The sequence below is a fragment of the Amborella trichopoda genome, chromosome 7 (genome assembly GCF_054954075.1).
Source record: "Amborella trichopoda isolate Santa Cruz 75 chromosome 7, AtrichopodaSantaCruz75HAP2 v2.0, whole genome shotgun sequence".
Classification (NCBI taxonomy): Eukaryota; Viridiplantae; Streptophyta; class Magnoliopsida; order Amborellales; family Amborellaceae; genus Amborella; species Amborella trichopoda.
The window spans coordinates 3,379,148-3,396,761 of record NC_142342.1 but is presented as its reverse complement, the minus strand read 5'-3'; the positions used below and the strand labels follow the sequence as shown (position 1 = coordinate 3,396,761).

At 36.1% G+C, this 17,614-nt stretch overlaps 1 protein-coding gene across 1 annotated transcript; it reads right to left on the bottom strand.

The window, feature by feature from the left end:
* Positions 1-1,794: 1,794 nt before the first annotated feature.
* Positions 1,795-12,473, bottom strand: LOC18447187 (glutathione gamma-glutamylcysteinyltransferase 1). The gene is made up of 8 exons (XM_006857288.4): positions 12,373-12,473; positions 11,954-12,110; positions 10,320-10,558; positions 8,005-8,168; positions 7,820-7,871; positions 3,615-3,842; positions 2,589-3,074; positions 1,795-2,401 (listed from the first exon to the last, which is right to left on the bottom strand). Exons 1-8 carry the CDS (start codon positions 12,445-12,447, stop codon positions 2,312-2,314), a joined length of 1,491 nt encoding a protein of 496 aa, XP_006857350.1. The 5' UTR covers positions 12,448-12,473; the 3' UTR covers positions 1,795-2,311.
* Between the last annotated feature and the right edge of the window lie 5,141 nt (positions 12,474-17,614).

Below are 17,614 nucleotides of genomic sequence, written 5' to 3'. Positions count from 1 at the left end.
AAAACCAAATTGTTAAAGTGGAATTCATGTTGGATTGTTGGATTAGCAATCTGGATTGGGCCTGGATCGGTCTGTATCAGTGATCCAAAAAAATTAAAAATAAATAAAATAAAAATTAAACTACAGATTTATGGGATGGGTATTTAAGGAGACTGAATAAAATGTTAGATAAGTTTTTTTAAAAAAAAAACTATAAAAATAAAAATTTTATAAGAAAACCGGGCCAAGACCTAAACCATCCTAGATTTGGTTCAATCCCCACCAATTACCATTCAGATCGGAAATCATCAGCATCATCAAAGCATTTTCCCAACTAATTGGGGTCGGCTATGCCATTTTACTCTGTTATGGGCTTTGCTCTATTATGGGTCATACCCTCAATGGCGCCATAAGTCCTCGTATCTTTTCTTACTACTTCTAACCATGTCCTTTTAAGCTTACCTTTTACCCTTTTTGAGCCTTACCCGTAAACTAAATCATACCTCTTAACAAGTGCTGTATTGGATCTTTGGACACTTAAATATACTTTATCTCATCTTATCGCCTATTGATGCCGCACCTAAACTCTCCCGAATGCATTCATTTCGAAAACTATCCCTTCTTGTATTGTCATTCATCTATCTTGTCTTACCACTCATTTGACAGACAGAAAATCACAAAGTTTTAAAACACTAATTACATCTTTTTTTACTTCTCACCAGTTGTCTTCTCTATTGATACCTAAAGCAAATAATTTAAAGCATGGTGTTGTCTAGCTCCCTCTTTCACCTCAAAAGACATAGTTTTAAATATTATATCGATAAGCATTTCACAGAGCTTTGTATATTTAACATGAATATTATCATTTTGAGAGGTAGTATGAATTGTTTGCCCTAAAATTATTCTATACATGGATAGAATTATTTGCATGATAGGGCTTTGGAATTTTCGCATTGTGGCCGTATTGTGGATGCATTATTTTCCTCGCCTATTAAAAGCAAATTGGAATGATAGATAGGTTTTGAATTTGATAGAATCTTTTGAGAGGTGAATGCTAATATAAACAAATAGGAGTTGCATGTAAAAGTAGACCCATCTAAGAGAAAACCAACACACATACACATGAGAGAGTGCATGTCTATTATTACTTAATTGAGCCAAGAAATTTTTATCCAACCTACCTGTTGTATGGTCAATGTTATTGATGGGTTATAATTTTGATCTCTAATTAATGAAGGATACGGTCTGTATGAGTCGACCGATTCACCTATTTAAACGAGTCATTGCTCCAAAATTTATTTTAGAGATGGCATTTGGATTTAGAATTTTTGGGAATGCATATATCAACCATGCTAAGTAGGAACCTTAAAAAAATTATACATTTTTGAAAAAAACAAAGTTTTGACACCATCGATTTTAAACTTTAGTGGAGCTACTATTTTTTAACATCCATCTCCAAGATGGATGATACATGCCTCAGGGAACACTATCGTAGAAGTGCGTCCCTTGATGCACAAACTACTTTTCCGTCTATGAATTATATAATGTCTGGTTAAAATATATTATATAAGCTCTTGAGATCCCGATTTCCAAAGAAAATAAATTTGAAATCACCAAAAAATTTAGAGAGATTCCAAACAAGGGTTTCTAACTTTCGGAGATTCTATATTTCAGGACTCCCAATTGCAACGGATGTTATCAAAGCCCACTTAATATGCTTTGGGTCTTACATAAATGTCACATTCCAAGTATAACTTGCTAATGATGACTACAACTTACTAGTTCAAGAAAAAGAAGGCAAAAAAGAGAACTGCATTTCATACTCCACATAAAATTGTTTCATTTCAATAATTTTCATGAGTTGCATTACAGAAGTTCCTGTGTTAAGGGTAAGGATACCAAATCAACATTATCAGCTTTTTTCTTTTGATGGGCAAAAATGGACATGAAGTAGAAAAACACCAGCTGGGTACAAATACCAATCCTTGGAAATAAAGCCCTAAATAAATTGACAGGAAATGATCATAATGTGGGAGTTCCCGCCCCAACCATTAGATTAGATAATGGGTGATGAGAAGGCGGTTGCTAATACTGTGTTATTGGGTAATGGAGTAACTGCCATTTCAACTGTCGTATATCTTATCCAACAGTTGGGGGAGAGAACTCCAATGTGACTGAAAATGAGAGACCTCTTAACCTGATCATTGCCCGAGTAATACATACAACTGAGTTGGTCCCCTTATTCAACAAAATGTTGAATAGCATTATATGCAGTAGGGCAATTTGCATATGTAGTATGTCCTTTGACTCAGAGAGAGAGAGACTTAGAGACTCACGAGTCCCACAGCTCATGCAGCTCCTCATGCATCATACCATCTTGGCATTTCACTAGGACTATGAACTGGCGCCTCAGGTGCATTACCTTCCAAAACCAACATCACAATAGTTTCAAAATTTTAAGCAGTGCATTGCCTGGACAAGACAGAGAAAAAGAAGGATTTCCATGGCTGATATGCTACTCACAATTTCGACTATAACCATGTCACCACTGAATGAAATTCATTGCCCATAAAACATATGAAACAATAAAGGAAACAGCATACGCTTACCTCTACTTGTAGCAAACCAGGGAGATTGTCAGGTGATAAGAGGCCATGCAATTCTTCAAGCAATTCCTTATCTCTCAAACCCGACCAAATTTGGGGAGGCAAAGCCAGCAAAAGAACAGTGAGAACATCACTGGTTGAAGGGTGAAATTCTACACAACCACCTGAACAATCAAACCTTTCTCTGCATGTAGGAACCAGCATTTCTACGTTTTGCTCTCCACCCCACCACTCCACTCTTCCGCATACAAGAGTAATTGGTTTACCACTAGCTTCCAAGCTTTTTATGGTTGTATCTCTGCAACATGTTCCTTTAGGTAAGCCAATGGTACTAGTAAGAACACCTGCCCCTTGGCAACATATGTTGGCAGCAATCTCAGAAATGTTTTTGCCCTCTCTCATCCATGGGTGGCATAAGCTTGCAGAGGACAACCATTCTCTCACATATTCAAATAGCTTGGTATCGTGAGCTTGTTGCAACACTTCTTCCTGAAACACAGGTTTCGGTCAAGTCATATTTTAGAATTCCACTCTTCAAACTCAGTTCTATAGAACATTTGTGCAGAAACATTGAAAAGGAAAGTAGAGGTCGAAGTTGTTAATGGAAACCTCAAGGTTGGACCAAGGAATTCATAGAAATAGCTAAAAACAAATGTGAATAGCTAAAAACAAATACGAAGGACTACCTAATGTGCTCTCTCTCTCTCCTGTGTACACACACACAAAACACACACATAGCATAGAGACCCAGAAACGCAGTAAAATTCAACCATAGTGGTCACGAAGATGAAAAGAAGTGGACATCCATCGTCACTATGTAGCAGCATAATTTTATTTTTTTTAATTTGTTGACTGTATTGAACTGAAAGTGTGTAGCAGCATAAATTTCTCATACCCAACTAACATAACTGATTCACAAAAGTCAGTGCATATCCATCATTATGAACAAAACATGCAGTATTTGGTAGCAACTAAGGGTTTTCCATCATTCTATCTATTCTCAGATGCTAAGGGCCACAATACATATACCTTCAATCTAAGCCTTTCCTTTTCCTCTTCACTTAAGCTCGATCCATTGTCCTCCTGGCTTCTAACTTCTGCGACCCACTTTATGAATTCCAAAGCATCAGCAGGCATAGAGCTTAAAATGACAGAGATAGCTTTCTGCAAGCTATTACTATCTTCACTTTTCAGGAGGAGAGGGACTTCATCAATCAGATACTTGGCTGTGGTCACCCAGGCCTCAGTCTTACAGCTCTGCAAAAAATATCAAAGGGAGATAATTTAACTTGTTTCACTGATTCTGAAGGACAACGAATAGCAAATATTCACATCAAAGTACAAAAATCATATTTCAACAACAGCCATCCTCTCCCTCCCTCCCTCGGTCCCTCCCTATATGAACGTGAAAATGTCAAATGGAACCTTGATCAGAAAAAAAACAACCCACATAAGTCATTTATAGATTTGGTATAAGTTATTTCATCAGGATCACTTTAAAGGATCAAATGCAATTTCCTTTTTGCATCTAATCATATCAAACAATGTTAGAAAACTCGGAGTCGGCATCCACTTGGACTTACCTGAATCACTAGCACATTGAGTGGTTCCATAAAAAGGAAGAAAGCAAAACAAGGTTTCATTATTGTAATCTAGTTTTTAAGTTTTTTACAAACAGTCCTTTTTCATCATTTTTGGAGAGCATAATTATTATGTTCTCATGCACATGTACACATGCATACATATCTTAAGATATTATTTCTTTCATGTTATGAGGATGGGCATGGTCCCAAGTTTTGTGGGGTCACCACTATGTCTGCAAATACACACAGCATATATCTAGGCATCTCTAGTAACCCTGTACAAGAAATAGGTGTGCCATCTCACATGCATTTCTTATATTTTACTCTTGTATTTCTTTTCCCAGTCAATAGAATTTATCTCAAAGGTCTTAGCACACATATTGACATAGTCCTATAACCATATAGATACAACATATCTTATGCTTTTTTGCTGCTCAGATATGTCAATCTATACGAGTTCATGTGACACAAATGCCAGACAGACTGAAATGAAGGCAACCTTAGTGCCTTTTTTACCCTTGCTCGTGTACAAATTTTGACATGGTGTTCCAAAGAAGGCTTAAGCAGGGATTTTAACCAAGAACAGAGACAAGCCGCATCATCCAAAACATTTGTTGCCCAATCAGTCTAGAGTCTAGTCTCTAGACGACTAACCTTCTAAGATACACTACAAATGTTTTGTGAATCAAGACCATGTGTTGCATAATAATATAGGCACAAACCTTCTAGGGACTACAAAGTATCATGTATCCTTGGAGGATAAGGCATTAGAAATTCCCGGTACCCTCCAAAATTCAGCTCAGTCACATTGAGGTGATTCTATGAGGAGTCATCCCCAGATGTCCAGGAATCAAGATAGTAGCCTAAGAGATCATGTAATGATAATGACATTGTTTGGGGGTGTTTTCTCTCAAATAAAATATCACCCGACTCAAGCAGTGGCAATGTCTAGCCAAATAAATTCTCGACACAATAATTGCCAAAATACCGGAGGAACCACTGGAAAGGGCTAAAGTGGGTTTAAAAAAAAAAGAGTCTCATAATAAATAAACAGATGAAAGATCCCCTTAACATGATGAAAGGAAGCTCCTGCCAAAAAACGAGAAAGATATGAGCCCAATTATGCCCAAATCAGTAATTAGAAGCTCCAAAATGAGGCACAGATCACAATAGATCAAAATTATATCCGTTTGTTAGATTTTTAGTCCAAGATTGCATGAAGCCACTTTCTGAAATTCCAATGAATCCGACGTCGATTGATCAAGATATAGCGTGACAAAGCTCAACCGTCCACTTCACAACAACGATCCAAGGCCAATTTACAGAGACTCCTTGAAATATAAAAGGCGGCCCAAGAACTATATAAATTAAGGGTATTGATATAACAAGGCTACAGTCCAAAATTGAGTCCAATTTGATATCAGATGAAAGAAATACAGCCTCTCGAACACCTTAAACCATAGGCAGGGTCCACCTAAATCCCCAACTTTACAGAAGGACCCTAAGAAATAAGCAGCTAATGAACTTCAAGTTTTTATTAATGAACTTCAAGTTTTTATAAGAAGAAAGTGATGATGAGAGAAGCCTGTGGTGAAAATTTCATCCAAACCTGGTGTCCAGAGGTGCCATTTTAGGCATCATCTTTGGCGCACCACAGGGCAACCACAAAAAAAAAGAAAAGAAAATGGAACATACTATGGACATAGTCCATCATCTTCATGAGAATTACAGCAACCAATGAAATTTTGGCAAAACTCCAGGGACCATATGTCCCAATTCCTGCAGCCAAACGATCCCAAATTTTAGTACGTTACTCCTTGCTACATGGATTTTTCATCCATATATGGATCAATGGGGCTCTCCACTCTTATCGAGATTGAATCAAGCCAAAAATTTTGAAGTTTGCAACAAGTAAATGTGTATCAGTCTCCGTGACCTCCGCTCACTCTCGGAGCAATTTCTTGCGATCGCGTGGCGGTTCAGCTCGAATTTTGCAGGGAACTTCCCAACTCAAAGACACATGCATCTATACACAGCAACCACGATCAAAAGCATAAATGGGGGTTAAACTCTAGAGAGGAGTTGCTTAAAGATTTGGCATCACAGTTTCCAAAAATGACAAGAAATAAAGCGGCCATGACTCGGTCGAACGACAATCTCTTAAGCCAAAAATCGCACCAAACGATGATCTCAAAGCCCTTCACATGAATTTGGGGGCTGAATCAAACAAGGGTAGATTGAAGAGTCATGGAAGAAGCATGGAAAATATTGGTTAAATGGAAAGTCAAGATTAAAATGGGGCAAAACTCACAAACGTAGCACCGTTTTCGCTCAAATTTGTTATAAAACGATCGTGGTACATTGCTCTACGATTTTCTAGAAGAAATTTGGTCGAAAATCGTCAAAAAAACCTAATCAAAGGTTTTTGGTGGTGGATGGTGGGAGAAGTTTATTCAAGGCAAGAATATGCTTCAATTTTAGGGGTTAAAAAAATTTACTTAGCCATTTCCTTTAGAACCATTTTCCTTTAGAGAGAGAAACCCTCCACACTCTAATCTAGAGTGAGAAATTTGACCTATACCCAAATTACCCCTCCTTAAAATCTAAAATGCCAAAAATCCCCCTAAATTTAGAAAATTCCCAAAATTCTGTTAAAATCTAGGACACCCAAATTAACCAGTTTACCCCTAGAAAATCCCAAAATTCACCGATAACCGAAGGAAGGTCGACCGGGGTTGGGTTTCCCTGCTCTAATCATAGTTCTTCTGGGTTCCGCATCCAAGCACACTTTAACATTGTTAAGTACTATGACCAGATATACCAGGGCATGGACCAAGAGTAGCGGGCCTCCCTCGGACCCCACCTTGCTCATTTCGGATCATCTGGGATTCCGCATCCAGGCACGTTTAACAGTTTTGAGTCCTCGGATCAGATCTAGCAATTGACTAATATAGAGTGGGTAGGCCTCCACCTCGGGTATCTCGAATTGGATCGGCTCCCCCCTCCAAGATCAAGGGGGTTACTAGGAACCTAAAACTTCTAAAAATCCAAGAGAAAACTCGGACTTCCGACTTCGGAACCGGAAAGTGCTTGTGCTAATCGTCAAGAACTCAGAGGGTACACGAGCCTCTTGTGAGCGGTCGGCTTTTTCAGTCGTTCGAGGTTTCGCCTCATTACTGATAGCTTGGCCAAGTCTTGGTGAGAGGGCTTCCCCGGCACCAAACGCCGGTGGTCCGGGTTTTGCAGATCCAAGGTTGAACATCCCCACCCCTTTGTATTTGCTTGTTATATAGCAATAAAGTTGTCGGTTTCCGTTGTGCGCCTTTGGTTTGCATTCACTTTATTCTGGATAAACTCAAGTCACAAGGGCACACACACACGCGATCCAAACCGTGTAGTTCTATTAGATCTTAGAATCACTTCCAAATATGAGTTTTTATCTATATAACAAATATTGTCCTTGTTTATATAACAACAATGTCCATGTCATATGGAACAAGGGTTGACAAAAGTTCATCAAGATAACATCAAGAAAACAAGTGCACCACATTTGATTGTATATAAGAGCATCGTATATAAGAGCAACAGAAATATATAATTAAAAATAAATAAAAGAAGAAGAAAAATAAGTTTACTTCATAAAATTGTTACCAGTGTATAGAGAAGAGAAGGAGCTCTCTGAAGCTTGGAAACAAGCATAAACCTGAAAGCAAACAAGCTTATGTCAATAGCCAAACACAACTATTACCATAGACCCCATTAACTCTATTTTTGTACCATAAAACCAGCTTAGTTGAAAAAGCAACATCCAATGTGAAAACTCTCAGATATCGTACCCTCTATGATGTCCAGTTGCTTCATCAATAGAATTCATGGCCTCCCAAAGTAGTGGAAGCGGAACCCAGTGAGGTGGATATTTGAAACGGGCAACATCCAAGATGAGTACCATGTCTTTTCCAGCATGGTAGCCACCAATAGGAGAAAAATGGCCTGTTCCTGTCTGTAACAAAATGATAGCATACAAGGTTTGGCATAAGTAGTAAAATATTTAGAGGTGAAGAGGCATAGAGTGTGCTATAGGAATAAGCTCAGGATATTATTATTTAAATAGATTATTGAATACATGATTGAAGAGCTATTTGCTATCAAGAAGTACGATAGTCACAAGTTAGGTCTCTATAAAGTTGTAGATAGTAATATAGCTCCACATTCACAAAATGAGTAAATAGTATTTAATCAAATGATGGGCCATCCATTTAAAACCCAAAGTTTTGTACTCAAGAAATCAATTGTAGAATATTCAATTTGCTAAGGACATTACTCATGTAATAACATATATAACTATCAATGTTGATCATTGCGTAATTGAGTGCTTCATTCAACAGAAACTACTTGTTAGGAGGTGCGAGTTAGTTCAAACGGAAGGCCTAAAAAGGGAAAGGGGTAGGCCCAAAAGGACATGATTGGAAATAGTGAGAAAAGATATGGGACTTATGGCCCCCTTGATAGAGCATAATGACGGACTAGGATTCGTGTAGCCCATGCCAAATAGTTGGGAAAAGGCTCTGATGATGATGATGATTCAACAAAAAATACCTAATCTTAAACATGATTTTAAAGAACATAGAGTCTATCCAATAAATTCATGGCTATTGAATATCTTCTACAAACTAATCTTCTCAAGTTAATCACATTCATAGTGCACACATACAATGAGATAATAAATGGCAATCTGCTATACTACCTCTCCAATTTTAAGGTAGTTAATCACATTTTGGAATTTTCTTGGCCATTTTTTATAAAATTGTTTGGAAATTGTACAAGTATACGGGATGAGATAAATTGATCTCCTTTTATTTTCTCCAAAATTATTGCATCAAATATTGTCCTTGGATGTTGGGTTTCTTTAGATCCATTTGTCAGGGATGGCAAGTTTGATTTTGAGGTATTAGATTTGTTGTAGTGGGGGACTCATCCCAACAACGGGTAATCGAGTGAGTATCATTTCCAAGCAATGTTCAAAAAGGCGGAGGCGGCTGGGTGCGCAGGCACCCAAAAACCTAGACGGCCTTAAGGGAAGGGGCTCGGGGTGGGGGCCATATGTTGTTTTGTGTGTTCGTATTTTGTGAATGTGTGTATGTGTTTAGTGTGTGTGTGTGTGTGTGTGCATGCACATGTGTGTGTGCATGCACATGTGTGTGTGTATGGACATGTGTGTGTGCATGTGAGGTCTCGCATGAAATTCTTAGAGATCATCCTCCTTTTTTCTTTCTTTTCTTTCTTTTGGACCTGTATTTGTGAGAGAGAGGTCTCGAACATTTGGAGGATATGGAGAGAGAGAGAGAGTCTGTGAGAGGGAGTCTGTGAGAGGGAAGGGCCTCGCATCGAACATTTGGAGGTCATCTGCTTCTTGTTTTTTCTTCTTACATGTAAAGAGGGAACATATGGGTCCATGGGTATCTCTGTGAGTGTATGAGTGTGAGAGAGGCCACACATCGAACACTTGGAGCCCATCTTCTTCTTCTTCTCATATGTAGAGAGAGCATATGGACCCGAGAGATAGAGAGAGAGAAGGGCGGCAAAACTAGGCCTTATTTTTGTTTAGGTGGATTTGATTTTCTTTTTTTTTTTTTTAAGGGAAGGTACTAGGTGAGGGCCTAGACTGCCTTGAGCCCTCCTAGGCACTCAGCACTCACCTTGACCGCCTAGGCACCCGCCTTAGGCATGCCCGCCCAGACCCCATCACCTATGCAGTTTGTCGGGCTGCCTATGCAGCTGGGCGGCTGACTTTTTTTTCACTAGTTCCAAGCACAAACTTCAACACCATCTGTAATTCCAAGTAAGCGGACTACTACCAACTTGCTAGATGAGGACTTCAGCATGTAGTGCAAAGTTATGGACCATAAGGAGTTAAAGTTCCCCTCATGTGATTAGATTCAAATGAAAGAGCAACTTATTCCTCAACACTGCTCAAGAACTTGTGCAAAGAAGGCGTTCCAACTACCAAGATTTGAAAGACCCTGATTTCCTAATCATTGAGAACTTGCAAACCCCAATATTAAAAAGTAATGAAGGTAACACCCAAACAAAACTTATAATACTCATGAATTAGGAAACATGCTCATGAAAAAAAGAGAAAATTCCAACTAACCTGACTAAAAGGTCGTCTATGATATGACGTGATAACATGACAATTTTCTAAAGAAGCACATCTAATGACATGCTTGCGGAAATCATCAATTGAGCATTGGTTTGCACGAAAAGTTTCAACTTGAGCACCAGCACAATAAGCTAAGCATGCAAGTTTTCCAAAGGTTATGCCTTCAGCTTTAACTTTTTCAAGACGTTCACAACAATCCAGCATAGATTCATCAAACCATCGCCAAGGACCTGAATGACAAATCCATAATGTAAACTGTTGTAGCCACCGTAAATATAAACAGAATTGCACATATGTTTGCAAAAATAGAACTGAATGTATTAACCTTGATAGAAACCCTCTAAAGACATTAACAACTCAATCAACGAACTAAATCTTAAAATAAAACAAAAATGTTACAGCCACCAATAACAGACAAAATCGCATACATGTGTAAGAGGCAAAACTGGATGAATTGGCCATTATAGAACCAATTGGATGAATTGGCCATTATAGAACCAATTTACTACCCCCCCCCCCCCCCACAAGAAGTAAACAACTCACAAAACTAAAGAATTGCACATATGTTTGCAAAAATAGAACTGAATGTATTAACCTTGATAGAAACCCTCTAAAGACATTAACAACTCAATCAACAAACTAAATCTTAAAATAAAACAAAAATGTTACAGCCACCAATAACAGACAAAATCACATACATGTGTAAGAGGCAAAACTGGATGAATTGGCCATTATAGAACCAATTGGATGAATTGGCCATTATAGAACCAATTTACTACCCCCCCCCCCCACAAGAAGTAAACAACTCACAAAACTAAAGAATTGCACATATGTTTGCAAAAATAGAACTGAATGTATTAACGTTGATAGAAACCCTCTAAAGACATTAACAACTCAATCAACAAACTAAATCTTAAAATAAAACAAAAATGTTACAGCCACCAATTACAGACAAAATCGTATACATGTGTAAGAGGCAAAACTGGATGAATTGGCCATTATAGAACCAATTGGATGAATTGGCCATTATAGAACCAATTTAACCCCCCCCCACAAGAAGTAAACAACTCACAAAACTAAATTTTGATTGCTTGATATGCTAATAGATGGAAGTCAGGAATGAATTTCATTAATGGGGGTTTGAACCATACAGTGTGCATTAAGAGTGAACAGAGGATGACTGAATTTCAACTATGTGAAGTTAGATGTGCTTACAATGCACATTGTAGAATATAAATTTTCCCAAGAATCAACATCAGAAATAACATAATAATGAATTTTCCAGTGCTCAGTATTGAGTTACACAAAATTAAGGGAACCACAGCAATCAGAGCGTAGAAAATCATGACTACTCGAATATTTCGTTGAAGTGAGGCTTTTTATTTTATGAATCTACCGTAGGTCCTTACACAAAAACCAACATTCATGAGTCTCTTTCAAACAAACAATAATCACAAGCTCATGTAAGTTCGTTCAAAATCAATGTTATTTGGATAATCTATGTCAAGTTCAATTTCACTCGAAGAGAATTAACTTCTTTTTACTGGTTTCTAGCATAAGCAAAAGCATTGAAGATAAAGAAAATAAAAGCTCTCAAAAGAAAAGAAAAGAAAATAAAGAATCACCTTTCCATTTTCTTCCTGGATCAACAGCAAGGGCATTAAGGACCACTGAAAGGGTAGCCAATCCACAATATGCGGGCTCTGATTGTGTCTGGAAATAAGATATAAGCTTGAAGAACCCTTCAATGGTTCCATTATGAAGGGCCTCAGTGAAAATTAGCTACAAAATTCAAAATACCCAAGAGCAAACTATCACCACTTAACCCTAAAATTGACCCAAAAAACTCATTAATCAGCAAATTTCAAAATCATGATCGCTGTATTATCAATGAAGAAACCAAAAAAATAAAAAAATCAGGAGATTAATGCTCAGGACCCATTTTAACCTTAAAAAATAATGAGACAACCAGTTAGTTTCAAACAAAAAAAAAAAATTGGAATCCCTGACAAAGTGTATAAATTGAGAGTGGAAAATAGCTTACCTTTCCTTCAGGAGAAGAGAAATCAACAGCTGGAGGTGAAGGAAGCGTACGCCTGTAAAGCCCTGCAACAGCCATTAGGCCTCTCTTTTTTGAGGTTTTCCTCTCTCCACTCACTATTTTTTAGTTTATTGCGTATTATATACTGAACCTCTGATACGGTGTACGTCCAAAGTATCGAATGGCCGAATACGGGGTTTTTCCCGTGAGTATTTAATATATAAAATTTATCGCACCGTCGGACCGGTGCGAGAACCCAAAAATTACAAAAACTAAATAAATAAATAAAAAGATTTGAACATTTTCACGCCCAAATACGAGTAAATTGACCCTCCCACACCCAAATACGAGTAAATTGACCCTCCCACACTTGTGTGTGTAGGATCCGAAGATCACCATTAAATTTGACATAGATATTTATAGAAGTTAAAGTTATCAAATAGATGTAAGACTTTACTTTTTAAAATATCTGCATCAATTTTAATGGTGATCCTTTGAGTCCTACATATATAAGTGTGGGGGGTCTAATAATATCATTATTCCCTAAATAATATCGATAAATTTTTTTAGGGCTAGATTTCTATGTTTCTCTTACTAAATAAAACTTATTAGTTGAATTACGTGCGTTGTATATACAAATAAAATAATCAATCACGACTTTCTCATATAGATGCCACTTCTATTTTGAGAACTTGCTTTGTCTAGTAATAAAGCCAATAATTTGGAATATGCACCATTATATCCTCGAATATTCTTTTTTAGTTGTCTTGTAAATATGATGATTGTGTAAATAATTCATAAAGTTCATTGGAAGTATCTAGGTGATTTAACTCCACTCCACCTCCTCCTCCTCCATAACAGATAGCAAGGGGTTCATATGAAAAACTCGACTACATAACAATGTCGACAAATATTAGGAAGCTTGAGATATAACCCATTGTCATTGTTAATATTACATGAACAAATACTGGGAGGCTTGAGGTAAATCCCATTATCATTGTCAATATTATATGAGGTATCTTTAGAAGCTTATGGATATATTCCATTATCTATGTTCCTATACAAAGTATCTCTTCTCTCTTAGTGGTAAGAGATATTGTGGGATATTATCATTGAAGATTTGGTTGGATGGTGAAAATATAGCAATTGTCAATGGTATATTTGAAATGAAAGCAAGATAACGGATTTCAAAGGCTTTTTTTATCCCGATAAACATTTGTGTAGAACGACAATAATTTGGAGTTTGTACCATTGTCATTGTCAATATTACATGACATATCTTCAGAACTTGATGAATATATTCCATTATCTATATCCCCATGCAAAGTGTCTCCTCTCCGAGTGGTAAGGGATATTGTCATTGAAGAATTGGTTTGATGGTGAAAGAATAGCAATTGTCAATGTTGTATCTGAAATGCAAACATGATAATGAATTTTAGAGGTTTTTTTCTCCAAAGAAACATTTGTGTAATATCATTGTCAATATTACATAAGGTATCCTGAAAAGTTGATGGATATATTCCATTATCTATATCCCCATACAAAGGGTCTCTTCTCTCTGAGTGGTAAGGGACATTGTCATTGAATAATTGGTTTGACGATAACGGAATAATATTTGTCAATCACATATCTAAAATGAAAGCAAGATAATGAAGTTTAGATGGTTTTTTTTAAAAAGAAATTATACGATAAAAATTTGGGTAGAATGACAATGATTTGGACTTCGTAAATACTGTTATGATCAGTTTTTTTTTTATTGACCAGCAAAGTTTGGAAGTATATTCTGTTGCTCTTGATTGATCAATATTTTTGGTGAAGAATCGTCCTATGAAATAATTGTTTATGAATTTTGAGACTGTTCGAATTGCATATGTTGATATCTCGTTTGCATCACTCTCAGATATGCATTTGAACATTAAATTCCTATTATTTCCTATCACTATAAAATTGAACATATGTTGAATGTGCGCGTCAACTACGACAATTATTATCACAGATAAATATTGCACTACATAACAATGAATATATATTATTTGATTTCACGGAAATACAACATGCATGATGACAAAAAAAGGGGAAAAAAGGAAAAAACATGGTATGTATGCATGCATGCATTGATTTCGATAATATATTGCACTATATAAACTTAGTGCTTAATGGTTTATCAACAGTTTTATCGAATATTGTGGCAAACAATGAGAAAATATAAAAACTATATTTTATTAGTATTATTACTGCCTCATACCTTTATTCATGTGATCAAGAAGCTAGGGAGCTAGGGTTATGGAGAGAATACGTTAGGCTCCTTGATTTCCTGTAATTGAGAAGATAGAATTGTATAATTTGAAAAAATATACAAATATTTCATAAAATCTTTATGAGTTCTCTTGTCAAATTCTAAAGTCCAAAAGAATTTCAACTAATCATGTGTCAAAAATAAGGGAACGTATTGTATTTGGTTGCTTATTGTATTTTCTTTTGGGCAAATTATTCGTTGAATAAATTCAGTTGCTTGTTTTTCAAATAATTTAACGGAAGAACTCTCTCTCTCTATCTATCCATCTAATGTCTTTCTATATTGAAAATCCAAAATCAGGTAAAAACATGACAAAACTATCTAATAAAAATACAAAATTTAACGAAACTGAACCAATATAATAAAATCATAGGGCATGACGGGGAACCATTACCTCAAATAACAAACTCCATCTCTTCACCAATATAAACCCAATAAAACTTACGAGAAATAAACAATATAAACCAAAGTACGTATAAATGGAAAATATAGATTACTAAGATAAGAAAAAAGGTAAAGTTTTGATGTCTATAACTAAAAATATGTATCTAAATATTGGTAGATGCTGGTTGTCACCCATGAAACTCACACAGGTTTTTAAGGGAGATGATGAGAAAGTACACATCTATTTGAATTTGGTATAAGGCAGATAAAGATATACAGTTCAATTAAAGAGGAAATATAATTAGTACGTCTCTCTAATCTATATTTCTCTTTGCCTACATCATGAGCACGGAATTTCTCTCTATTTCTCAATACACATGAAGAATATAAAGTTGTGGGTTTTAAAAGGCTAAACATTGGTAAATAGCTTCCGATAAGTTACCATATTAGGGAGAAAAAAAAAAAAGAAAAAAAAGAGAGAAGATATACATGGCGAGGAAATTGATAGAGAGTGAATCAAAGAGATAAGTTTCCATCTGGTAAATATAGATTACTAACATAGCAAAAAAAGAAATATGGGACCAATGGGATCATTGATAAGAGTATCAAAGAGATAAGTTTATATATTGAGAGAAAATAAAGGGAAGAGACAGATTGAGAGAAAGTGAAGTAACGTGAGATTGAGGCTTTTTCTCTCTCTCTTCCCCTATATGTCTTTTTATCTCTCTCTTCACTTAGAATTAGAAATGTGTTTTTAAAGAGATTTCTCTCTTTTAAAGTGAGGAGAGAAAAAGAGAGGTATAAGGAAAGAGAGAGAAAAAAATGAAGAGAGATATAAAGAAGAGAGTACCACGTGCTAAGATAGAGCACATTCCTAATTCTTAGGTTAGCGACAGGCTTCTTAAACCAAAAGAGGAGCTTATCATCCATTTTTCCCTGCGATTTCCACCCAATAATGAATGAATGAGAAAGAGAGAGAGGACATGTATGTAGGAGCTTTAGAGCGAGAGACACGCCTATGAGCTAGAAAATCCAAAAAATTTCTAATATCTTTATTAGAATACTTGATATATATTTATTAGGAAAAAAATTCCTCCTAAAATACATGCATAGATATCCATGCACCACTCTCACATATCTCTCATACTATCTCTCAATTTTAGGATCTCTCTTTCATATTATCCTTCCTATCTTAAATGTAGGGGATATGACTTCAATTTTAGGGCAAAGTGCAGATACCCCCCAAATTTGATCTAGGCAACTTCCTCTTTTTTCTTTTTTTTTTTTTTCTTTTTTTTATACCCCAAATCATATTTTCTAACAAATACACCTCCAAGTCAAAAAAAAAAAAAAAAAAAAGATAAAAATTTACCAAAATGCCCTTCTTTAAGATAAAAGGCCTCTCTCTTTTTCAGTCGTGGTCTCGGTCCGGCAACAAGATAGCGGTCCGGTACTAGCTGCACGCGGTCCGACGCATCCAACATTCGGTCCGGCAATTGTTTCTCTGTATAGGCTATTGGTCCAGTAAAAGGAAATGCGGTCCGGCACTGGGTACCCTCGGCCCCGACAAATTTTTTATGGGGTCCGACAGTTGTTCTACACAATCCTGCACGTGATGACTTCGGTTTGGCTCATCTTTACCTCGATCCTACACATCTTTACGTCGGTCCGACAATTGTTTACAACAGTCCGGCAGTCAACGTTTGGTTGCGCATTTTATGAGGATGTGATGCGAGCTTGTACGGACAAAGACATTTTGGTCTAAATAAATATAACATTTTGACTTGAAAAATATTTGCTAAAAAAATATTTTTTGAGGTAAAAGTTGAGAAAATAAAATTTGTTGGAGTGAGGTTGCATGGAAAGTACAAGATTGGGGTACATGCAATGTTCCCTTAATTTTATCTTTCTCAAGATTTTACAAGCTTTTTTTAAGGTGAATAAGATTTTTTAAGGTTTAATTTTTTTTAAAAAAACGCCCTCTCTCCCCCCTTCCCTCAGTACCCAGCTCTTTCCATCTCTATTATCTCTTCAGTCTCTCGCTAATAGATTTCGGAGTCTCTCTATCTCCTCCTGCATAATAATTTTAGGACTTATTATACAATTTCTACATTAAGCCACTCATGGCTCATCACTATCTATAATTGGTTACAATTGTTTGATAATGTTTATTTTTATTTTTATTTTTCCAAATCAAGTTACCCTTAAACTTTGCAAGTATGTACGACATAGTGAGATGCATAAAAATAAAATATATAAAAAATAATAAAAATACCAAATTACCTCTATGAATATTTAAAGGACATTTCTATATTTTATTTTTTAAATATTTTATTTAGGTACTAATTGGTTGAATTCATAATATAATCCAAATTTTAAGTAAAAAAATAGAGTATTTTTGTCCAAAAAAGACATCTTCTGTACTTGGTTGCTAAAGGAGTGTGGTACAAAAAATGTGGGGTGCAGTTTACATGTGGATGCATATGTAGGTGTAGAGGTAATGTGCACCTTCAAATTTTATCATGGTATATAATTTTGATGTAAAATGTTCTTATGATTATCTCA

What these genes read in the sequence shown, in the direction of transcription:
- LOC18447187 (XM_006857288.4), bottom strand. Translation starts at nt 12,447, where the DNA reads ATGGCTGTTGCAGGGCTTTACAGGCGTACGCTTCCTTCACCTCCAGCT. An exon ending in CTTCTCTTCTCTATACACTG is followed by an intron (nt 3,843 to 7,819) that starts GTAACAATTTTA and finishes TATTTTTTGCAG; the next exon opens with AGCTGTAAGACTGAGGCCTG. An exon ending in CTGGTTTGCTACAAGTAGAG is followed by an intron (nt 2,402 to 2,588) that starts GTAAGCGTATGC and finishes TGGTTTTGGAAG; the next exon opens with GTAATGCACCTGAGGCGCCA.